This window comes from Balaenoptera physalus (assembly GCF_965194825.1).
Source record: "Balaenoptera physalus genome assembly, chromosome: X".
NCBI classification, from domain to species: domain Eukaryota; kingdom Metazoa; phylum Chordata; class Mammalia; order Artiodactyla; family Balaenopteridae; genus Balaenoptera; species Balaenoptera physalus.
Genome location: NC_138903.1, coordinates 91,322,288 through 91,347,295, shown reverse-complemented (window position 1 = coordinate 91,347,295; position 25,008 = coordinate 91,322,288). Strand labels below are relative to the sequence as shown.

Genomic DNA, 25,008 nt, shown 5'->3' with positions numbered 1-25,008 from the left:
TGCATTCATCATAAAAAGGAGGTGCCTGTAAGTTAAAATAACTTTGTGTTTGTATGTATGATGCATCAGGGCCCAAGCAACAGTACCTATCTGGGTAAATATTAAAGTGGAGAGAAAAACATTTTTTGTATTTTTTGCATATCTGTATTTTCTCATTTTCCCAAGAGAACATGTTTTACTTGTGTCACAAAAATTAATAAAATGTTTTAAAAGAAAAAATTGAAAATTATTAAAATAATAAGTCAGTTGATACACACACACACACACACACACTACTTTTCAACCTGCTTTATTCACAGTACAATATATAATGACTTTTTTTCTGTGAAAATTGGAAAAAAATCCCCTACTAAAATGCAAACTTGCATATAGAATCACAAGACAAAATCCAATGAGATACTGCTAACAACAGGAACATGTAAAACCAGTACCATCTCAGTCTCCCAAAGCAATAGAAATAAAAACGAAAATAAACAAATGGGACCTAATCAAACTACAAGCTTCTGCACAGCAAAAGAAACCAGAAACAAAATGAAAGGCAACCTACAGAATGGGAGAAAATATTTGCAAACGATGTGACTGACAAGAGCTTAATTTCCAAAGTATACAGAAAGCTCATACAACTTGACAACAAAAAAACAAACAAACCACTCAAAAAATGGGCAGAAGACCTAAAGAGACATTTTTCCAAAGAAGAAATACAGATGGCCAATAGGCACATGAAAAGATGCTCAATATTGCTAGTTATTAGAGAAATGCAAATCAAAACTACAATGAGGTACCACCTCACGTGGGTCAGAAAGGCCATCATTAAAAAGGCTAAAAATAACAAATGCTGGAGAGGGTGTGGAGAAAAGGGAACCTTCTTACACTGTTGGTGGGAACGTAAGTTGGTGCAGCCACTGTGGAAAACAGTATGGAGGTTCCTCAGAAAACTAAAAATAGAATTACCATATGATCCAGCAATCCCATTCTTGGGCGTATATCCAGACAAAACTATAATTCAAAAAGATACATGCACCCCTATGTTCACAGCAGCACTATTCACAATAGCCAAGACATAGAAACAACCTAAATGTCCATCAACAGATGAGTGGATAAAGAAGATGTGGTACATAAGTACAATGGAATACTACTCAGCCATAAAAAGGAATGAAATAATGCCATTAGCAGCAACATGGATGCAACTAGAGATTACCATACTAAGTGAAGTAAGTCAGGAAGAGAAATACCATATGATATCACTTATATGTGGAATCTAGAATATGACACAAATGAACTTATCTATGAAACAGAAACAGAATCAGGGACAAAGAGAATAGACTGGTGGTTGCCAAGGGGGAGTGGGTGGGAGAGGGTAGCAGCAGGAGTTTGGGATTAGCAGATGCAAACTGGTAAATATAGAATGGATAAACAACAAGGTCCTACTGTATAGCACAGGGAACTATATTCAATATCCTGTGACAAACCATAATGGAAAAGAATATGAAAAGGAATGTATATATATGTATAACTGGGTCACTTTGCTGTACAGCAGTAATTAACACATTGTAATTCAACTATACTTCAATAAAAAACAAATTAAAAAAATAAAACCAGTACCATCAAAAGTTCAAAAATAAGATGAGCACAGTTATAACTAGAGAATGCCACCAAAAATAAAAGTCAGGCTCTAATTATATAGGAAAAAAAAGACTTGAAGGCAAAAAGCATTAAATGGGATATGGCTGCTTCCTGGACTGTGGTTGCTTCCAATGCATTACTCTAAATTTATTTCTTAATCTTTTTTGTCTCTTCCAGACACTTTTCTATTGTGTTGTTCATTCCATCACCCATCTGCTTTCTTGAATCAAGTAAAGGGGTGTAAAAGTATCTCTCATCCTGTAATTCACTCCTCTGTTCTCTTCAGTTTCTTTCTTGCCTTTCTCCCATACCCAAAGGGCACGTCTAGATTCCCTCAGTCTCTTTCCACAATTTCCCCTTTAGTTCTTTCTATGAGTCTTCTTTTACTGACTGAGGGGCAAGTAGGAGCAGTGTGAAGTCCTAGTTATGTTCTGGCCTGGGCCATATTCACTCCTTCAGCCCAACAGCACCAGGGGCTCCAGTCCGGGGCACTGTGTCATACCTACCTGCCCCAATCCCAAGCAGTTTCCTCCTCCCTTTTCCCTCTCGGACTGAGACACAGCTAATGGACATTTGGACCTGCAGACAGATGAAAGACAGTGTGGTATGGCAGTGCTTGGTGAACAGACCAGTATACTAGACAAGGGTCTCCTTTAAGACTGGCCTACACCATCTCTTCAAGTCTCAAATCTCCCGCTCCCTGCCCTGCCTCGCCCCCACCCCCAGCCATGAAATACCCACCTTATTGGAGTAGGGAATTCGTTTTAATGATTTCTTAGTCTTTGTTAATGCACTGTGCGCCCCTAGATAATCATTTGTTTTACCTCCTCCCTCTTCATTTCAAGACTCATCTCCGTGTTTATCCACCGCTTCCCTGTAGACAGGCTGTAAAATCAACGAATTATTTCCAAACTATTCCCAAGTCTCTGTGTTCCCTCCTTCCCTCCTGACCCTTCTTCTCCAGCCCTTCCTTCCATCCCAAAACCCATCATTTTTGTTCCAAAAGGTTAAAGAGGTGTCGATGAAACAGGCCCAGACTGACTTCATTCTTTGCCTTCCTTCGCCTCCACGCACCCACTCATGCCACCACCAACGCAGAGTTCCTGGTCTAATTGCTCACACAGACCTGCTTTGTTCTAGGGAAGTGTGTTCATCCCCCTCCCTCTCTTGGCCAGATGCCAGCCTCCCTCAATGGAAAAGGGGAGTGAGCCTGTTGAAGGACATCTTGGATATTTCCAGATTGGAGTGATGATGAATAAATCTGCTATAAACAAAAAAAAAAAAAAAGAAAGACAGAAAAGGGGAGTGAGTACTGCAGAGAAAAAGACCTGAACTAGAGGGACTTACGCACACCTTGGCTCCTGGTCACAGGAGGTCCTCGCGTCATTACCGAGCTTGCCAACCGCCCCACCCACCTCAACTGGCTCCGAGGACCCCCACCCACCTTTCAGCCAGCAGGCTGTGCATCAGGAACTCCCACCACACTCCTGCCACATACACACTCACAGAGACCGCGCCCTTCCTTACACCCATCTGTACGGGGAGCCCCGTCAGCGCACTGCCCTGTCATTCATTCCGGTCCTCACCAATCTGAGGAACTACAAGTGGCATCACAGCCTGAGGTTGGAGTTTCCACTTCTCTGGTTACTAATGAAGGTCTCCAACCACTTCCCATCCTTACTCCCACCAGGCCTTGGCGTTTTCTGCTTTTCTGTCCTCTGCCTCTCCTGCCACCTCCCTCCCTCCTCCTACCTTTCCCCCCCAACCACCAATGCCTACCAAGTAACTTGCTTTTGTCATGCAAGGTGGCAGGGATCTAAAGTGTGATTTTTACTAATTCTCAAGATTTTTCTGCATAGTTTCTTTTTGAAATCATAAATACAATAAAGCTATCTTATTTGGGAGGAGAAAATGTTTTTTGCTTTGGTTTTTTTAAAGATTGTTAACATTCCTCCAGCTCCAGATTCAATTTTAACATTATTCTTTTCCCATTTCTTGGTCATTGGTTGTTTTAAGTTCTACTTTAGAAACTTTAGAAAGAACCAAGGGATTTGAAAAACAGTTTGAGTTTATGCTCTTCCAAAGAGGCAACTTATCATTAACTTTGTAACCATAATTCACTTGCATGTAAATGATACCTGAAAATTTTAAGGGGATCAGGAAGGAGAGAGACCTTAACAGAGAACGTGGTGTTATTATCACAGTCATCAAGTAACTATTAAAGTAGAAAAAGATTTTTCTGCCATCTCATATCCTCAACAAACTGCATTTTTACCTGTTTGTTCCCAAATGTATATATGTATGCAACACACATATACATGTACGGCAGTCCAGATGGATGCATTCTTTATTAACAGTGCAGGCCTTGGCATCAAGCCTCATATAGTCTCTTACATTGCTAAACTGAGCTGGACAAACTAATACAACTCCTCTAAAAAATAACATTGAGCTTTGGTTCATCTCCACATTAAAACATTTATTAACTACACAATAATAGCTATAAATCATGCTTACACATGTGGCTCTCCAAAACTACCATCTATGAAGTACTTGCTATGTACCAGGTACATTAGTTGCCTATTCACCTCTAACCCTCACAAAAGTCCCTTGAGGTATAGTGTTATTGTCCCAATTTTACAGACAGGGAAACTTAGGTATATAGTTTTAAAAACTTGCCCAAAGTCACACAGCTCTTAAGTGTAGAACTGAATTTGAATCCAGATCTGTTTGACACCACCACTTGTGGTCATAGCCAGTAAGCTATACTGTAGGCCCCCTGAAATATTGGTATACCTTACAGTTCTTTCTAGACCTTTTTTTCATTCTCAAAATGTTTATATTAGTTGCCTATTGCTACTGTAACAAATTACCACAAACTTAGTGGCTTAAAATGACAGAAATGTATTCTCTTAAAGTTCTGGAGGTCAGAACTCCAAAGTTTGAGTTTTACAGGACTAAACTAAAGGTGTTGGCAGGACTGGTTCTTTCTGAGGGCTCCAGGGGAGAACCCATTGCTTTCCTCTTCCAGCTTTTAGTTGGCTGCCTGCTATCTTTGGCTTGTCGTTGCACCATTATACTTTCTGCTTCCATTATCACATTGCCTTTTCATCTTCTGAAGTCAACTCTCCCTTTGCCTCCCTTCATAAGGACACTTGCAATTGCATTTTAGGGGCCACCTGAATAATCCAGGATAATCTCCCCATCTCAAGATCTTTAACTTAATCACATCGGCAAAGTCCCTTTTACCATATAAGGTAAAATTCACCTGTTCCAGGGATTTAAGACCTAGATACTTTTGAGGAACATTGTTCAGCCTACCACAATGTTCAAATAATCTTATGATTTTTACTTTCATATAAACATTGACTCCCAGATCTGTGTCTCTAGCTTATATCTCTCTTTTGAGCTCCATATTATTTTATCTAACTTACTTTTGGACTTTTCCACCTAAATGTCCTACCCTGAACTAAGTGTTTTCTCAGTTCTTCTCTCTCCACACCCAAAATCTCTCTCTGGGGTCTATAGCTAAATTAATGGCACCAGGATTCAGCCAGTTCCCCACACCAGACTTTCTCTTAGTGTCCCCATGCAATCAGTCACCAACACCTGCTGCTTATCCTCCTTTAAACTACTGTAACAGCCTCCCTTCTGTTCTCCTGTCGACGAAAAATTAATCAGTCCCTCTAAGAAAGAAATGGAAAATTTTATTCGAGCCAAATTGAGGATTATAACCCGGAAACAGCCTCTCAGAAAGCTCTGAGAACTGTTCCACCCATAAGAGGTCAAAGCGCGGTTATATGTTTTTGAGACAGAGGGCTGTACATGAAATGACGTATTATTGACAGATCTAAGTGTACAAAGTGAGTAGTGGATCTTGGGTTGTCATGGCCCCTTACAAGATCAAGAAGGAATGTTATCTTTTAAAGAGTTGTCTTATTGGTGCTAGGAGAATGTTGCTCTTTATGGATGAGCAGGTATTTCTGCTGATGGGGAGGTTTGGTCAATGCATAATACAGATATACAATGCACAGTAGAGGGGAGAGAGGAGGCCAAAGGGCAGAGAAAGTTTTTTATGTTTAAATTTTTCTTGTCTTACCATAAAATATGAATTTTATTTCACACTTCCTACCTGAAGAATTGCCCCATCCCATAAAAGGATGATTCCAGAATTCCATACAGGAAGATGTCACATTTAATAATCCTTAAAACAACCCTATGAAATCAGCATCTCTTTGGGAAATTCTCATTCTGCTTTTGCAGAATTCTCAAAGATAAGAAGAACCTGATGTGTAGAGAACATTTTCATGTATTCTCATATCAACTTTTAGCTGTTACTGGAGATGAACGCCATTTGTGTAATGTTTAGAAGATGAGAGTAAAATGTAGCTCTTGGGGGGCAACTTTATGTCCTGACAGACCACTATACTATAGCTCTGGTATATTTCTAGTCTGAATCCAGTTGCACCTTTAGCCCATGTGTAAATACGGAATACAGTACTCTTGTTTTGGATTCTTTTGCTCTACTCCCATCCTTGCTACATCTTCATACCCTGTTACTCCATTCCTAGCATTCTTATGTTTCCTTCCACTCACTTTCTGAACACTTGCTCCAGGGTTCCAGACCACTGCTTTCCTCCTGCACTGGATGGTGATTGAATGGGACAGGGCTGACGTTGATCCCTGTGACTCTCTTTTTCTGATACTTTCACTGCTGGCAAAGCAGCTCGCATAGTCTGTCCACATCAAGATCTGATACAGTACTATGGGTTTTTCTAATTAAACTACATTCTTCTTTTTGTCTTAATGTTAAGGTTGCTCCTAGTCCACTTTAACTGGATACTTAAATGTTCTCAAGTCCCTAACTCTCTTCCTCCCACAGGAGTCTGATCATATTCATGGTGTGTAGATATTGCTATTTTAACTCTCACAAAAAAATTTTGGTGACATGTGGTGGTCTGTCCCAACAAGCTGGCCTATGGAACGATTTCCTACACTATTTGCAGAATCAGAGTTCAGCCTGCTGTCCCTGTCTTTGTGTTCCTCTAAAGTTGTTTGTATAACCTATCACCTGTGGACAAAGAATGTCACCTGTCATTTCAGTAAACAAAGAATGTTGCCGCCAGCAAGCCGTGTGCAGCCACCCCCTAACAGTGCACCCTGAGGGGAATTCAGGATGGAAAAGAAAAACAAGATATAGGCCCTAGATAATTAAGATACATATCTAAGGAATAATTTCAATGAGCCCAGATTCGTGCATCTTCCCATACATAGGATAGTAAAATCATTAACTTGAAATGTCTGGTTTTATTTTGTCTTGTTTTGTTGTGATTAGCAGTAATCTCTCATTCCACTACATATTTTCTGGGGTTTTTTTCAGCAAAAACTCTTATATATCCTGGCTCCTCCCTTGCCTCTTCAGAACGGTTCCTCATAGCTATCTGAGAGGCTGTCTCTTGGGCTATAGTCCTCAGTAAGGTCCCCGAATAAAACATAGCTCATAAAGTTTAGGTTGTTTTTCTTTAGTCGACATACCTCATGCTTGAAGATAACTAAATTTGTCAATCTTGATTCTAGATTCCCATTGCGCCACCTTTTCTTCTGGAGAACTGACCAGGTATCTCTGTCTTTCCCCAACCATCACTACCACCAACTTTTTATTTTGAAAAAATTCAAACTTACAAAATATTTCAAGAATAATAGAGTGAATGCCCATATACTCATTCCCTTCATCTAGATTAGACTCACCAATTAATATTTTCCAATTGCTTTCTCTCTCTTGTTATATATTTTTCTATCTTTCATTCAATGCTGAACTATTTTAAGTTAATCGCAGACTTTATAATACGTCAGCATTTTGTCTCCTAACAACAAGAACAGTCTCCTAAACAACCACAATACAATGATCACATTCAGGAAATTTAGTCTTGATATAATACTATTATCTAAACTATAGTCCTTATTCAAACATTATATTTGGTTGTCATGTCTTTTAATCTGTTTTAATCTAGAACATTTCTCTAGTCTTCTTTCAAGGCATTGACATTTTGGTGAGAATGTAGGGCAACTGAAATTGTCAAACATTGCTGATATGAGTACCAAATGGTACAGGAAATTTGGAAAACTGTTCAGCGATTTCATATAAAATCAAACAGTTGCTACTTCTATGCCCCAGCAATTTTACTCCTGACTATTTACCCAAGAGAAATAAGGACATATATGCACCAAAAACTTACACAAGAATGTTCATAGCAGCTGATACTGGAATGGAATATTTACAAATGGAATATTTCCTGCCATATCAGCAAACAAAGGGTGTCACAGTCATCAACAATTGCAGCCCTCCAAGGTGAGCCAGTGAGCCCTGAGGAAACTCAGGATGTGAAAACACAGGATACTGGCCCCAGAGAGCTGAGGTGCATATCAAAGGAATGATTTCAGTGAGCCCAGACTCTTGCACCTTCCCATACACAGAAAAGCGCTAAATTCCTTAACTTGAGATAACTGGTTTTCTTTACAAAACTTCTCTATAACCTGGTTCCCCGCCTTGCCTCCTCGGAGCAGTTTCTCAGTTACCTGAAACTGTCTCCCCGGCTGCAGTCCTCATTTTGCCCCAAATAAAACTTAACTCACAACTCTCACGTTGTGCATTTTAAGTCAACACAGCTATATTTATAATAGATTAAAAATGGAAACAACTCATATGTCCAGAACATCTGAATAGAAAAACAAATTGTTGTATATTCACGCTATGGAATACTACCCAGCAATGATTTTAAAAGAATCAACTGCCAATACACACAACTATAAGGATGAATCTTAAAAAACATTATATCAAGTAAAATGAGTGGCAGATGCTAGACACAAAAGAGTACATGCTGTATGATTCCATTTATCTGAGATTCTACAACAGATAAAAATAATATAAATTGATAGAAATAAGCCGAGTGATTACTTGTGGGGGGAGGGGGACTGGGAAGAGGACAGGAAACTTTTTGGAGTAATGGAAATGTCCTATTTTACACTCAGTAGTATTCACTTAAGATCTGTGAATTTCACTGTATGCAAGCAAATTTTACCTCAATTTTTTAAAGTGTGTAAATCAGAATATAAGCATCATGAAGGCGGGAACTTTGTTTTGTTCACTGCTGAGTCTCAGGAACTAACGAAGGGCCAGGTCACTTAGCAAGAGCTCAGTAAACATTGGGGAAAAAAGAAGCAGGCCTTGGAAATCATCTAAATCAATGGTATTCAAATGCATAATGGAGATTTTGAATATCAACTTTAAATAGTATAGGTATGTCTTGCATTTGAAACTTGATATTATTGATCCACTTCTTGCCTTACTAAGAATCCTTTTGATCACTTACAAAGGTTTTGAAATTTAAAAAAATTGCTATTACAGCAAAAGTTTCTCTGACTCTAACCCTTTGCTTTTCCTGCTTTTTCATACGTTCTCCACTTTACATGGTGAGCCTCCAGGATTAAGGGATAAACTGGCTAAAAGTGATGAGTATGTGTCCATGTAGGGCTATGCCCATATTGTTGGATAATGTTTATCTTAGTCCAAGTGGTCAATATCAGCAGGCAGTTGAAAATAGAGTTTCAGGACAAAAGTCTGAGATGGATAAATTGATTTTGGCTGACACATAGTTGGCAACCAGTAAGTATTTGTTGAATGAGTAAATAAATGAAATTAAATTTGTGAGTCTCTAGCAAATTCAACTGAGTGTATATCCTTCCAATATTTTGCTATACCTGTACATTTTTTAGCAGAATTAGGAATCATTTTCATAATGTTCTTTGAAATTTTTGTTTATTGCTATTTTATTTTTGAAAAATAAGATCATTTTAATGGGAGAATATTTAGAAAGTAATTATGAAATGCCACCTTGTGACCAAAGACAGAAATCCAGCATAAATTTAGCTGACAAGGGAGAGTGGCAAGGAGGTAGCATAGAGAGGGGAAGTTTCTCAGCCAGGACCCACAGAGTTCTGACACTTATGCCAGGTTCTCCTCAGAAGTAAGGGAACAGAAAGCAAATGAGGAACTGCAAGATCCAACAGCCCCTATCTCAGCTAAAGAGAAAAGAGGAACAGAATTATACTATTTTCACCTTCACGACTTTTTTTTTCTAATTATAGAAACTGAACATGCTCATTGAAAATGTTAAAATTGGAAACAGAGAGAAGGATAAAGATGAAGTTATAAATTTCCTGTAATAACACCATCTAGAAATATTCACTTCAAATATTTTGATATTTATCCTTAACCTGTGTTTGTGTTTTGCAGCTGGCTTTTTCACAAAACAGTATGTAAGAAACAGCTTTCCATGTCAATGATACATTTCTAGATTATATTTTGTCATTCCTGACAGCAACCTCATGATTTCACATTTTCTAGCACATAACTAAATAAAATGGAAATGTGAAGGGAATTTTTTCTCATCCTACAATACAGAAATGGCACCAGAGTTCATAAATGATGTAAATGTATATAGAATGCAATTATTTCTTTTATAATTCCAAATGAATGACAGTTTTTCCTTTTAGTTTATGTACTATTTGTTTCTTTTAGGCAAGGGAGAAGGTTGGATGAAAGGAATGAGCACAGACTTTTGGGGTTCCTATTTGAGTATTATCTCAGCATTATCTGATGATAATGATGATGACAATGATAATGACAACACTGATGATAACGATGATCAAAGATCTAACATTCTCTGAAAGCCATTATATGCCAGGAATTTCATAGTTTTCTGCATTATTTCCCACTACAATCTTGTGGGTTATACTCATTTTACAGATGAATGAACCAATCTGGCCTCACACTTCTTATAAGCAAAGAATCCAATTCTAGCCAGTGTTTTCTGATTATACTGGGTCCACCCTTTCAGATGATGGATTTCCAAGGCTTTGCCAGTGATTGTTACAATCCTTCATAGTATGACACCTGTGCCCAACAGGAATCCATTGGTTATTCACTCAGTACTATCCCTTGATCATAATGGTGATGATGATGATAATTATGATGATAACAGCAATGATGGTAATGGAAAGGAAACTTTATTTTTGATCTAAGAGTTTTATGTGCGGGCACCCCATGGGTCTCCAAGAAAAGATTTATGCAAGGTCACATACTGTAAAGGGAAGAGTCCAGATTGGAACCCAAGTTTATCTGACTCTAAGGTCATATACTTAACCACTTTGCCTTCCTAAACCCAAGAATTTGAATTTCATCTTCACCTTATTGCCCAACCAGAAAAAGTGGTAATGATTTCTCAGATGACAGACATAAAGAGCAAGGGTCACAATGGCATTGCTTCCTCCACGATCAATGCCTGCAAAAGCATCTTTGTACCAATTCATAACTTGACTGCCCTGGCCCCCAAGTTGTGGGCTAGGACTACAGTGCATGGGGTTGTTCAAACAGGAGGCGACACCCCTTTCCTCCTGAGCTGTAGGGTCACATGTCTTTGCAAGCTTCCTCTACCTGGGCTCTCTCCTCTACCTCTGGGTCTGGACTGACGCAGACATCAGAAGCACTGCATCAGGCACACACAGAACTAAAGTCACTACAGAACCACCCAAACAGGCCCAGACACAACAGAGGCCCTTCTGGAAGTCTGAGCAAGGTGGGTGGGAGAGGCATGACGGAGATCTTGTCTAAGATCTATCCCCATTTTCACCCCAATTGTTTTGGGAGCGATTTCACTGGACACTGAGAGAAGGGTCAGCCCTTCCTGCTTTAACTCTAAGTTACCTGATCAGATCCAGTTCAGACAACTGCTTGGCCAAAGACTATCAAAACCAACGTTTTCAGTTAGTGAATTTTGAAGTCTTAACTTCTTCCTTTAAAAAGTTCCCATCCTTAGGTAGATAAATTCCTAGGTATTTTATTCTTTTTGATGCGATGGTAAATGGGATTGTTTCTTTAATTTCTCTTTCTGATCTTTCATTGTTAGTGTATAGAAATGCAACAGATTTCTGTATATTAATTTTGTATCCTGCAACTTTACCAGATTCATTGATGAGCTCTAGTAGTTTTCTGGTAGCATCTTTAGGATTCTCTATGTATAGTATCATGTCATCTGCAAACAGTAACAGTTTTACTTCTTTTCCAATTTGGATTCCTTTCATTTCTTTTTCTTCTCTGATTGCCATGGCTAGGACTTCCAAAACTACGTTGAATAAAGGTGGCGAGAGTGGACATCTTCGTCTCATTCCTGATCTTAAAGGAAATGCTTTCAGCTTTTCCCTGTTGAGTATGATGTTAGCTGTAGGTTTTGTCATATATGGCCTTTATTATGTTGAGGTATGTATATACATACAATGGAATATTACTCCATTAAAAAGAATGAACTAATGCCATTTGCAGCAATATGGATGGACATGGAGATTATCATACTAAGTGAAGTAAGTCAGACAGAGAAAGACAAATACCATATGATATTGTTTAAATGCGGAATCTAAAAAAAATGATACAAATGAATTTATTTACAAAACAGACTCATAGACTTAGAGAATGAACTTACGGTTACCAGGGGGAAGGGTGGGGGGAAGGGATAGATTGAGAATTTGGGATTGACATGTACACACGGCTGTATTTAAAATAAAATGCCTTTCCATAAAAAAAAATAAAGCTTTTCAAACAGTGAAAAAAAAAGTTCCCATTAAGCCCCCTTGTGAAAGAAAAAGGGGGTAAAGGAAGTCTAGTGCTCTGACCTGCAATGGGGACAGTCATTGCCCTCCAGGTATGTATGTCCAGGACAGCCTGGCCTTCAGCCTAGAAGAGTCTGGTGTCTGCTGCAGGCTAGAGCACAGAAACCAAAGTCAGATCACCCTGGAGAGGGGTGTGTCTTGGGGGAGCCCTTCCACATCCTGCCCCAGCTCCAAACCTCAGTGCCAGTGGACTGGATTCATCCCATCTTATAATGCTGGCAAGTGAGTTCCTGGACCTTCATCTCACTCCAGCCTGACCAGCATCCATCAGGCTGCCATAACCTTGAAGAATGGGCTGGTGACATGAAGACTCCCCCAAAATGGCATCACACAGAGAAAAAATTTTCAAAAAGCCAAAGAGCACAGGGATGGCTCATTGTTTTCTGAGCTGATCACAGGAGAACTTTAATATATTTTACTCATATTGGAAGGAGTGAATGCATGGCCAAACATTTTCTTGATGGTGTTCTGTCAAGAAAAATGCATCTTATATAGTTCCCCACCTTGACTTTTTATCTTGTCTTTGTTAAAAGGAATCTTTAAAATTTTATATATAAACCTGTCAACCTTTTCCTTTAAAAGTTCATACTTAAAAAGATAAATGCTGTTATAGGCTTCTACTTCCTGAATTTCAGTTAAAGTTCACCAGTATTTTCTTCTAATTATTTTACTTTCATATTTGTAATAATGGAAAGCATACTGTATATACCAGTTGTCCTCATGCTTCAGTGTATAGCATCAGCACCTGGAGGAGTTTGTTACCTGTTACTTCTACAGCCCACCTCCTGGCAGTAAGTCTTAGGTGGGGCCCAGAAATCAGTATTTTAAAGATGCTCCCCAGGTGATACTGATGCAGGTGATTATGCAAGGCTTTGATAAAACATTTGGAGTGCAATCCATCCCATGAACTGTTTCTTTCTGGAATTGCTTGTCATAATACTAGAAAAAAAAAAGACTTGTGGAAGATTATTGAGTCAATAGCAGAATTTGGACAAACCTACTGGCTCCTTAGCAATAATCAATCAAGAAATCAATTAAATATTGAAACATGATGTGTTACAAGTAGGTGGGATATCAGGAGGAAAAGATAGTCTTTGATCTGTAGGGAAAATATAATTCCTAACATTTACATAGTAGCCATTCTATTTTAAGTGTATTTATAAAGTTTTTGCCTTTCCAAGTTTTTTTTTTTTTCACTTATCAACTGGGGATGGGATGGGGTGAAGGGAACTGTTCCCTTAGATCTGTTTCCTGTATTGCTTTGTGCAATTTATGCATATTCTGAGTCTTCTGAACCAGTAGGGCAGGCCTGACAGGAGCCTTCAGGGAGAAATCATCCCACAAGAGAAAGACAAAACCTCAGTTCTTAGACTTCGAGCAGCAACTCTGACTATAGTATGACATGTTTTGCTCAAATTTGAACCCTGGTCCAACCCCCAAAATGGACTCATCATGTCTGACTCCTATGGAGGAAGTGTCCTGTGGCTGAAAATGGAAGGGGCTGTTTTACTAAAAACTCTGCTAAACACTGTGGCCCAAGCAATCCTGGAACAGTCCCCACCTGTGTTAAGCATCACTATAAAGCAGAGAGAAGTTTTAGAAGACAGAGTGGGGATTCAATGCACTGGGGACTCCAGGAAACTCAGTGGGGCTTTGGCACTCAAGGACTCCAGTGCACCACCAGCAGCAGGGCCAGCAGAGAGCAAAGGGCCCAGGAGAAAAGGCAGCAGTGCCCAGCAGGCCTGGCAGGACCCAGGGGAGCCAGGGGTGGGGCTCAACAGCAGAGGCCTGGCATGGGAGTCCCCACCTCCCTGCCTATTGGACTTGCTCCTGAGCGCAGGTTGAGTCAGGCCAGGACCCCCCCTCCCTCAAAACTGATGTTCTGTAGTGGGTTGGGGTTCTGTATGCATAGGTGGGAACAAGAGCCCACCAAGCACAGCTCAGAGTCACCTCATTTCTTCCCCATAGCAGCCCTGTGAGGCAAATGTTTTCCCATGAAAAGACTGAGTCTTAAGCAAGTGTATCTGTAATAACTGCCAGTTTTATTCCTCTGGCTAAGAGATCCAGAGGTAATTTGAGGTTTACACTTTTTTTAATAGTTCTTTCATCAAGAATTTAGGTGCCCCCATTGCCCTTATAAGCTGGTTGCAAATTATTTGATTGACTCTTAATTATAAAAAAAAATTAATTCTTTTTGTATGTGTGACGTGTTCATTAAAAAATACATATAAGCAAAAAGAAAAAAACTCACACCACACAGAAATAAGCACAGTTAAATTTTTGATATTTGTATGTATGCATACACACGCACACGCACACACACACAATTTGAGATTTTCTCCTACATATGTGAGCTGATACTAAATATGCTGCTTTGTAACCTGTTATGTTTTACTTTACAATATGGAATGAACATATTTTCATGCATATGTGTGAAACTTCCCAATTGAAAAACAGACCTGGAGAATGTGTCAAAATACAAAATCCAGATGCTGGTAATAAGGACACTACCTAAAACAAAACTCCACCAGATGATTAAAAATAAAACAAAAGTCAAGGATACATCAGAAAATGCTAACAGAAAGAAAGCAGGGGCCAGATTTTAATATCAGACAGAAAAAAAAAAAAAAGAATTCAAGGCCTAAAGCACACAGGATAAGGACGGCTGCGTGAATGTCTTTGTTTCCAATGCATCATCACAAACTTGTTTCTTACTCTTCTTATCTCTTCCCTAAGCCTTTCCAACTCATCTACTCCTCTTATCATTTCTTCTGGGTCCAAATGCCTAACCGGAGTGTCCTCTTTATATCCCTGACCAGGCTGAGTCAGCCCTCCTCTAAGGTTTCCTTCTGCTTCCTGGCTTACACCTTCTTCAGAAGGTAGAGGATTTCTTTCTGCCTCCTGTGGTACAGCTTCCATAGGGCGGTCTTCCTCAGCCTTTGGCATGTTCTGTGCTTTTCCTTCATTTTCTTCACAAGACTTTTGCATGTTGAGTATTTTTCTTTTATTTCCTTCCTGAATAAATTAATCCTGGAAAACAAAGAAACAAAACGACTAGATGCCAGGCAAATGGACCAGCAGTCAGAGCATGGGTTTCCATAGAGACTGGCCTCTTCACATTCAGGTCCCTAATTGTCAAAGTTTTCCAACTACAGAAGACTAGATCCTCAGGCTCCGAACTCCCCTGGCCCCACCCCTTTCTCCCCCTCCCCGCTCTCCCCCTCCAGCTCCAGCTCCATCTTCTCCGCTCCCGCTCCAGCCCACCATTTCCCAGCAGGCCCTGCTACAGACCTCTCCTAGCACCGAAACGGGAGCAGCGCGGAAGCAATTAACCCCTCCCTCGCCTCGGGTCTCCAACACTCCCGCCCTTTTGGGCTTTCCCAAGCCATTCCAACCTCCTGCCTCTCACCTGAGACCGGCTGGTCCGGTCTCTGGCCTCCCCTCCCCCTTCCACGTCTCTCCAGTCTCCCCCCCCCCGCCCCCGCCCCCGCCCCCGCCCCATTTCCGTTGCAGGCTCTGCACAGGCCTCCGGCGCTTCAACCGGATGGAGAGAGGCGGCAGCGACCCCGGGATGGGCTTTGGTGTCATCCGCACTCACACCCCCACCCCCACGGCCACCCCCAAGGGACCTGAGGCAATTCCAGCTTTACACTGACCTGCAGGGATCCAGGGGATTTTCCTCCCTCTTCCCTCACTCGATTTGGGTCGCTCCCAAAAGACCAAGAGTCCTGCAGACAGGAGTGCTTGGTGAGCAGGTCAGTACCTGAATCACGGGTCCCTTTCACGATTCTAGGCCTTGTTCGTCTAAAGTTTCCCCACGTCCTCATCCTCTCCCTCCTTTTAAGGCAACCCCGCCCTCCTTCCCCCGTGCCCACCGGTTCCCTGCAAGCAGGGAGTGGGAGACAAGTTATTTCCAAATTGTTTCTATGTCTCTCTCTCGGGACCCTCAATTGGCTACCCTTCTCCCTCTCCACCCCCACCCACCCCCAAACAGCCCCAAATTTCCTGCACAAAAATGAGAGTTTGGCGGAACCGTAGTGTTGGGAAAGCGGTACCGGCCACGCTTGGTTTCTGCTCTCTGACTCCTAGGCCCCAGGGTCCCGAAGGCAGCGCCCACCTTTATACTGACCTGAAAGGATCCGGGGCACTTTTCTCCTCCAGCAATAGGGAGCTGCTACAGGGAAACAGGCCCTGGACTATAAGGACTTCTGCACACGTCGACTCCTGGTCACGTGAGGGTCGCGTCATCAATGAGCTCGAGTCTTCGGTTACCCCTCCCATTTAACACTGCAGCCCGCCCCCTGCGTTCCCTCCACTTGATACTGTCAATCTTTTTTCGTATTTGCCAATCAGAGACAACAAAACTGGTATCTTGTCCCTGCAGTTTCTACTCGTTTTTCTCGGGTTACCAGGGAGAATCAGCCTCTCGGGGTGAATCGACCATTTCTCCTTCTTCTTTGGGGAATCATCTCTTTCTCCTGCTTCCAATTTCACCTCCACGCCTCCCCCAAGGTCCTTCAGTCCACCATTTCCCTTGGAGTCCTGTCTAGCATTAAAATGGGCGAAGGTGGTAGATGGGGGCGGGAGGGCAGCTAGAAAAGAATGTGAGAGTGAGGGTGTGGGATTTTTTTTACTAGTTCTCTAGAATAGTTTTCTGCTTTGTGTAATGTTTTAAACAATCAGCATACTTTTTAAAAATGCTTTTTAGAAAAGAGATACTACATAAGCAATATTTGACACAATATGGAGGACAAATTAGTTACATGAATTTTTAAGACTTTGGAAAAGTTTTCTAATGGCTGCAAATGAAATGACAGTTTTCACAACATATTGATCTGTTAGAAAAGGTTTTTAAAATCTTATTAAAACAGCGCCTTTAAAAACTGACCCCAAATTAATCTGTGGGAAGAGGCCCAGTTTTCTCTTGTTAGCAATTTTATGTAAGTAATCCACTACTTTTTCTCTTTCTGACTGAACTCAAGTTATCAAGTATTAGATGTCTGACCTTTTCATGAGGACTGCTGCATGGCTTCCGCTTGAGTTTTAAGTGGAGGCTTCAGGCACACTGCCTCTTATGTCCTCTGTAGGATCCAGTGCCTTGCTAATCAGATGAGTCTATAAAGGAGTCAACTTTACTTTGGAACTCAAAAAAATGTGTTGGAAAATAACTCTCATACATCCTTGAAACACTCAGAAAGGAGAGAGTTCCCTGTATCTCACCATTTGGTGTGAGGCTTTTTAGCAGGTGGAATTTTTGTTCATGCGTGCCACTCTTGAGATATTCTGATATCATTCACTTTGATCCATTAGAAAAGAGAACTATCAACATGCATAATTGTTATGATCAGAAAGCAGAGAGGACATCATTGCAGTAAAAATATTAGTTAAAAGAGGAAATTGATGTCCCCGCAACCCAGAATCCACTGGTACTTGGAGGTATGTTGGTGCCGGGAATGGCAATCTGGCCAGTGGAGCCAGCTGGAGAGTCAGGGGAAGGAGGCAGAGAGGGGTGTCTTATCTAGGATGGTCACGGTGGGATGCGGTAGCCAAAAACAGAGCCCACCACCGAGATAGCAGGGTTGGAAAAAGTATTTTTGCTGTCTTTAATGTTTTATCATTTATATTTAAGCATGAAGAATTTATTCCACAGTTGATGGATACATTTCCTATTATTCGAGGGAGAGTTTTTAATATAAATATAGCTACTGAATTATAAAGATGTAACCATTAACTACCACAAAATATTTCCATCCTTTCAGATGTTATATTTAACAGGGGACAACTGATATTTTTATAAAATTATTATCATATAGCGAAATTGACTCTTTTTTGGGTGTACAGTTCTGTGAAGTTTAAGAAATGTATAGATTTGTGGAACTACCACCACAATCAGGATACAGTTCAATCACCCCCCAAAAAACTTCCTCATGCCACCCCTTTGCAGTCATACCTTACCCCCTTTCCTGAACTCTTGGCAACCTCTGATCTATTCCCAACGCCTATCTTTTGTCTTTTTCAGAATGTTACATAAATGAAATCTACAACATGTCACATTTAGAGACAGGCTTCCTTCACTCCGCATAATGCCCTGGAGATTCATCATTTAAGCTGTTTCACGCATTAATAGTTCATTCTTTTCTCTTTACTGAGTAGTATTCTGTTATATGGATGTTCCAGTTTATTTGTCCATGTACCCTCAGTAGGACATTTGTGTTGTTCCCAGTTTTGAGTAATAATGAAAAGAGTTGCTATAAACATTGCTTCAAACTGGACTACGAGGGTAACCTTTTCTCCGACCTATCTACCTTCAGGCCTCCCTCTCTGTCTTCAATTTACTTTGCACATTACCGTCAAATTAAACTTCACTCTTTCTTATTTTCAACTTGTCATTCTCCTGCTCAGAGGCCCTGGATGGCAACCCCACCATCTGTGAATTAAATCCTACTTTCCTCATCCTGACATTCAGTGTTGATCAGAATTGAGCCACACTTGTCATCTACTTCTCTGCCCTATCCTAAAGGAACTCTCATACACTATGCCCAAGTATGCCTTCTTCTCTCTCTTTGTCTTTGCATGATATGTTCTTCCACCTGATTGCACTCCTCTTCCTCCTAGATCCTGGTCCTGCTCATTCTTAGGGACCTAGCCTTCATCACCCAGCCTCTAAAGCCACCCCAGCTGGAAGTGATCTCTCCCCCACCCCACCCCACCAATGCTGCACGTAGGGTCTGCACCCCTCATATTGCCCTTAGCAAAGGTTGCCTTTTACCTTTCCCCTTTCCTGTGTGTTTGTGTTTGTGTTGGGTGGGGGTTATCTAACCAGGCAGATGTTCAGATGTGGGTTGATGGAGAGTGGGGGTCAGGCTCCAGCTCTCATGCTGCTTGAGTGGCTCTTGTGATTTTAAACAGTGCATCTCCCAGAAATCTCAGAGATTCAGAAGGAGCTGTATGCCAATTGGCTCACAGACGAACCTTCTTTCTGCTTGCACAAAAATTGGAGCAGAAGTTTCATTGTCCCCCTCCTCTGCTTATTCTGCTTACAGATAGTCAGAACAACCCTAATACCATTTTTATGGAGCTACTGACAGAGGATATTGTCCTGTTTTCCTAAATAGTCATAGAGAGATCAGTCAGCTCACTGGTGCACACCTTACCGAGAGCCAGATGGTACAGGCCTTTACCTTCATCCTTGTCCCTGAGCAATTTCAGTGCATCAATATAGCATTCAGCTGCCTTTGAAATTAAGTTAATCACAGTAGCTTTTTAAATGTAAGATTTTTGGAGACAAGAGCATTCTTGTCAATTAAAAACTTTTTAAAAAGGAATGAAAAGGGGGCACAAATTGATTTAAACAATGAAGACATGAATTCTGGAGAGTAGACACCATGTACCTCTGACCCAATCAATATTCTGTTTTTATACACCAAGAGGGCACTGGGGATAGCTCCAAAGTCTAAAGCCTTTCAAGTGGTGTGAGGGGAGGAGAAAGGAGCTCTTATACAAGAATATGATATCCAGAATATTGTTTTCTATGTTCTCTTTCGAAGTCATTTCCTGAGGCTCTGTATTCAGCAACTCCTGCATATTTCTTACTGCTCTTTCAAAGCTCATCCCATAGAATAGCTTGAGAGGGCTATTTCTCTCCCTCGTTTCTCTAGCACGCTGTCTATGGCTTGAAAACATCCCTCCCAGTATGGCAAAATCTGCTCCAGATCCAAAGGTTTGGCTGCCGTACATGGACTCAAGCAGTTGTCTTCTGAGATGATTTGCCCCTTTGGAGTGCAAGCAGACCCAACACATTTCGTCACTTTGCTCAGCTGCGGGTAGTCCACTCATGTTCTGAGGTAAGTGGTACACACAGAGCCCAGGCTGATTTCCACTTAGATTGTAAGTCTCTGCTTCAGAAAGTAAACTCTTCTACCATCCCTCCTGTCACTACGTTCCCTGACATTTGGAAATTTGGCATGCATAAGTTTCAAAAGTTCCACAAACTCTTCAGAATAGCCACTGGCCACATCCAAGCAAATGAACTTAACTTGAAGCACAACTTTTCATCTCTTCCAGATAATTCTGCCCACTTCCTGAACTCACAGCTAAATGCTGCACACATTGTGGATTATTGTGGCCAAGAGTTTCTAGTTATCCAGGGCATAATGCTTATGAATTGCTGTGAACCTGAAATGCTGTGTCATAACCACTGCCATTTCATATGTCCCCATGGTGTCTATGTTGACCACAGTAATAGGAATCCTTGAGTTGGTCTGCTTAGACTTTCTTACTATGTGACAGAATGCTTAAGATCCACCTCAGCTAGATTCTTGAGATTGCTTTGCTTAAGCATTGAGGTTCATATCTATGTAGAGCATCTTGCTAGGTTGCGGAGAGGCACACTTCAGCTGTACTACAGCTTGGACCAGGCAACTTTTTTCCTGTGGCAAAAGCAGAGTTGTTGGGGAGAGAGTGCTGTTGTTGCTGGCTAGGTGCTTTTAAAAATTAAGTTTATAATGGAAATAAAGTCTTTGCTGACCTCTTGATTCTGCCTTAGTTGCCTGCACTCTATTTACCTATCCTAACTCTTTCATCCTGTTTTGTTGACTTTCTGCTTTGTATCCCTTACTTATCTGTAAGTGCCATAGGACAAAAACCTTATCTGGTTCAACTTTGTAACCACTCCAATGTTGAAAGTTCAAGTTGGTGGAAACGATTTAAATTTTCGCTAATATGGGAATGGTTAAATAAATTATCCACACTGTGGAAATTGTGTAGATATAAAAAGTAATGAACTAAAAAATGTGTAGTGACATCAAATTATATTGAAGTTATATTTTTGAGTGAAGAAAGTGGCAGAAGAGTATTTAGAGAATACCGTTCCACGCACATACACATAATGCATACATATATGTGCATGCAACTAGTTTATTAAGTAGTTCTAATTTTCTGGTATAAACATGGAACAATTTTATTTTTTCCAGTAATTGCTGTCAACTATGGTCTGTCAAATCTTCTGTTTCTCACTGAATAATGAATTCGTTTAATGACATTTCAGTTTGTTTCCTCAACTATTCAATCACTTTCATTCATTAAGAGAGTTTTGTTTTGGGTTTTTGAAACTCAGTCTGGTTTATTTTTTAAACTTTTTGTTTTGAAATAATTTTAGTTCTAAAGAAGATAGTACAAAGCATTTCTGTAAACCCTACATCTAGCTTTGCCTAATACCTGTGGTACATTTATAAAAACAAAGAAATTAACATTTGTGCAATACTATTAACTAAATTACAGACTTTATTATTAAGATTTCTCCAGGTTTTTCACTACTGTCTTTTTCCTGTCCCAGGATTCAATCCAGGATACAATGTTGCATTTGGTTAACATGTCTCTCTTTTTTTTTAAATTTATTTAATTTATTTATTTATGGCTGTGTTGGGTCCTCGTTTCTGTGTGAGGGCTTCCTCTAGTTGTGGCAAACGGGGGCCACTCTTCATCGCGGTGCGCGGGCCTCTCACCACCGCGGCTTCACTTGTTGCGGACCACAGACTCCAGACGCGCAGGCTCAGTAGTTGCAGCACACGGGCCCAGCTGCTCTGCGGCATGTGGGATCTTCCCAGACCAGGGCTTGAACCCGTGTCCCCTGCATTGGCAGGCAGACTCTCAACCACTGCGCCACCAGGGAAGCCCTAACATGTCTCTTTATTCTATCACAGTTCCTCAGTCTTTCGTTATTTTTCATAACCTCCACACTTTTAATGAGTGAGGTATTTTGTAGAATGTTCTTCAATTTGGGTTTGTCTCACGTTTTCTTATAATTACATTGGGGTTATTGATTTGAAAGAATACCACAGAGTTGAAGTGCCCTTTTCATCACAATGTCAGGATTACATGACATCAACATGACTGATCACTTGTGAGGTTAACCTTGATCATTTGGTTAAGATGAGTCTGCCGGGTTTCTCCACTTCTAAAGTTACTGTTTTTCTCTTTTCGTATTCTGTTTGTTAGAAGCAAGTTACTAAGTCTAGCCTACACTAAAGAGGAAGGGATTTAAACTCTACCACCTGGAGGGAGGAATATCAAAGAATTTGTGGATATATATCTGAAAACAACCACAGTAATTGACAAATATTTGGGGTCAGTTGATTTGAGACTATGCAAACATTCTGTGGATTTTGCCTGCAACAATTATTACTGTGATGTTCTGATGGTAACTTTTTATATCCCTCATTTCCTTCTACATTTAGTATTTGAAATTATTATGTAAGAAAGATTTCCACTTCCCCCATGTATTTATTCATACGATTACTTGTTTCTATCAGTGTGACTCATGAATTTTTGTCTTCGGGGTTATAATACAATACAATCATTTGGGGTTTTTTGCCCAAATTTTCCAGGCTTGGCAATTGGGAGCTCTTTCAGGTCAGCATACCTTTATTCTTTTTCTGCTTCCTTACTTTCTGGTGCTACAAGATGTTCCAGATTCATCTTGTATTATCCTTTTCCCAGCCTAATAATCAGACATTTCTCTGAGGAGTCTTGGTTACTTTTATTGGATAATCATATTTAGTAATTAAGATCTGAATGCAGGGTATTCTGGTTGCTACTGGGGTGTCATTGCTTCTCAAACTTCTAAGCTGATAGAGCAAGGAGATAAATGCCTGTAATATTAAGCTGTATATACACAATCTCTACATTTATTTATTGTGTATATCTGTAACTATCTGTCTCTCTATAGATATAGATGATATACAGATACACACACACACACACACACACACACACACACACACAAGTTCATACTGATACATGTGACTCTAATCCATTACCACACGTATCCATTAAGCTTTCTCTCCTCTTATTATTTTTTGTTTATAAATTTATTTATTTATTTTTATTTTTGGCTGAGTTGGGTCTTCGTTGCTGCATGCGGGCTTTCTCTAGTTGCGGCGAGCGGGGGCTACTCTTCGTTGCAGTGCGTGGGCTTCTTATTGTGGTGGCTTCTCGTTGCAGAGCATGGGCTCTAGGCACACAGGCTTCAGTAGTTGTGGCATGCAGGCTCAGTAGTTGTGGCTCACGGGCTTAGTTCTGCGGCATGTGGGATCTTCCCGGACCAGGGCTCGAACCCGTGTCCCCTGCATTGGCAGGTGGATTTTTAACCACTGCGCCACCATGGAAGCCCCTCCTCTTATTTTTAATTTCTATCTCTGACAGTGAGAAACCTGGTTCTCCTTTATGCATAATTTATTTACTTATTTATTTAACTCTAGTATATAGTTAAAGTAGTTTCAGAACTTCTATCATGTACCCCTGTGAGAAACAAATTTCCCCACCAGAACACAGCATTTCTGTATAGTTCTTTTTGTCTTGACCCTTATAATATCCAGTCACTTTTTCAAAGCAACTTAGGTCAGCTCTTTTTTTTCCCTACCCTTTTTATTGAAGTTATGGCATACATCTATAATACAGGAGATTCATTTGCAACAGTGTGCTTTCCATCTAGGGCTCCCCTACATCTTGATTTGTATATTTTTTAATGGACATAGAGCAAAAGTCACCCTTTGTGGTGTGCAGTTCTGTGAAATTTGAAAACATTCATATAGTCATGTATCAACCACCACAGTACCATACTGAAGAGTTCTATCACTCTAAAATTTCCCTTGTGTGGCCCCTTTGTAGTCAACTACTCCCCCCATCCTCACCCTTGAAGCCTCTTTTATATCTGTATAGGTTAACCTCTACATAATGTCATATAAATGGAATCAGACAATACATATGTTTTTGAGTCTGGCTTCTTTCAACTAGCAAAATACATTTGAAATGCATACATGTTGTGTGAAGCAGAAGTTTGTTCCTTTTAATTACTGTGTAGTATTCCATTGTACAGATGTATATTAATTTATTTTCAGATGTTAAAGCAACCTAACATTCCTGAGATAAATACCACTTTGTTGTAGTGTATAATGATTTTTATATGTTGCTGGATTCAATTTCCTATCATCTCGTTTAGTACTTTTGCATATATATTCATAACAGTTAGTGGTCTGTAGTTTTCTTGTGATGTCTTTGACCGGTTTTAGTATCAGGGTAATACAGGTCTTACGATGAGTTGGGAAGTGTTCCTTCCTCTTCTATTTATGGAAGAATTTGCTAAGGATTTGTATTAATTCTTCTTTATATGCTTGGTAGAATTAACCAGCACAGTCATCTAGGCCTGGGCTTTTGGGGGGCAAATAATTATTTTTTATTATTATTTCAATCTCTTAACTTATTATTATATTGGTTTATTCAGATTATTGGTTTCTTTTTGCGTCAGTTTTGATAGGAATTTGTCCATGTCATCTAAGTTATCTAATTCATTGACATACAGTTGTTCATAGTATTCCTTTTAATCATTTTTTTTTCCTGAAAGGTCAATAGTAATGCCCCTCTTTCATTTCTTTCTTTCTTTCTTTCTTTTTTTTAAATTTTATTCATTGTTTTTGGCTGCGTTGGGTCTTCGTTGCTGCACGCAGGCTTTCTCTAGTTGCGGCGAGCAGGGGCTACTATTTGTTGTGGTGCACGGGCTTCTCATTGCAGTGGCTTCTCTTGTTGCGGAGCACAGGCTCTAGGCTCACAGGCTTCAGTAGTTGTAGCACGCAGGCTCAGTAGTTGTGGCTTGCAGGCTCTAGAGCGCAG

General features: G+C 40.4%; 2 protein-coding genes across 3 annotated transcripts in view; one reads left to right on the top strand and one right to left on the bottom strand.

Annotated features, from left to right (window-relative positions):
• BEX3 (brain expressed X-linked 3) overlaps window positions 1–25,008 on the top strand; it is a 265,627-nt gene that overhangs the window by 114,940 nt on the left and 125,679 nt on the right. The window lies entirely within an intron of this gene.
• On the bottom strand, window positions 14,919–16,627 carry TCEAL8 (transcription elongation factor A like 8). Of its 2 annotated transcripts, XM_082447824.1 has the most exons (3): window positions 16,472–16,618; window positions 15,999–16,070; window positions 14,919–15,372 (listed from the first exon to the last, which is right to left on the bottom strand). In XM_082447824.1, the coding sequence occupies exon 3, from the start codon at window positions 15,328–15,330 to the stop codon at window positions 14,977–14,979; it is 354 nt and encodes a 117-aa protein (XP_082303950.1). In that variant the 5' UTR covers window positions 15,331–15,372; window positions 15,999–16,070; window positions 16,472–16,618; the 3' UTR covers window positions 14,919–14,976. The 2 variants fall into 2 exon arrangements, with proteins under 2 accessions (XP_082303950.1, XP_082303951.1); XM_082447825.1 differs by lacking the exon at window positions 15,999–16,070 and having other exon boundaries at window positions 16,472–16,627.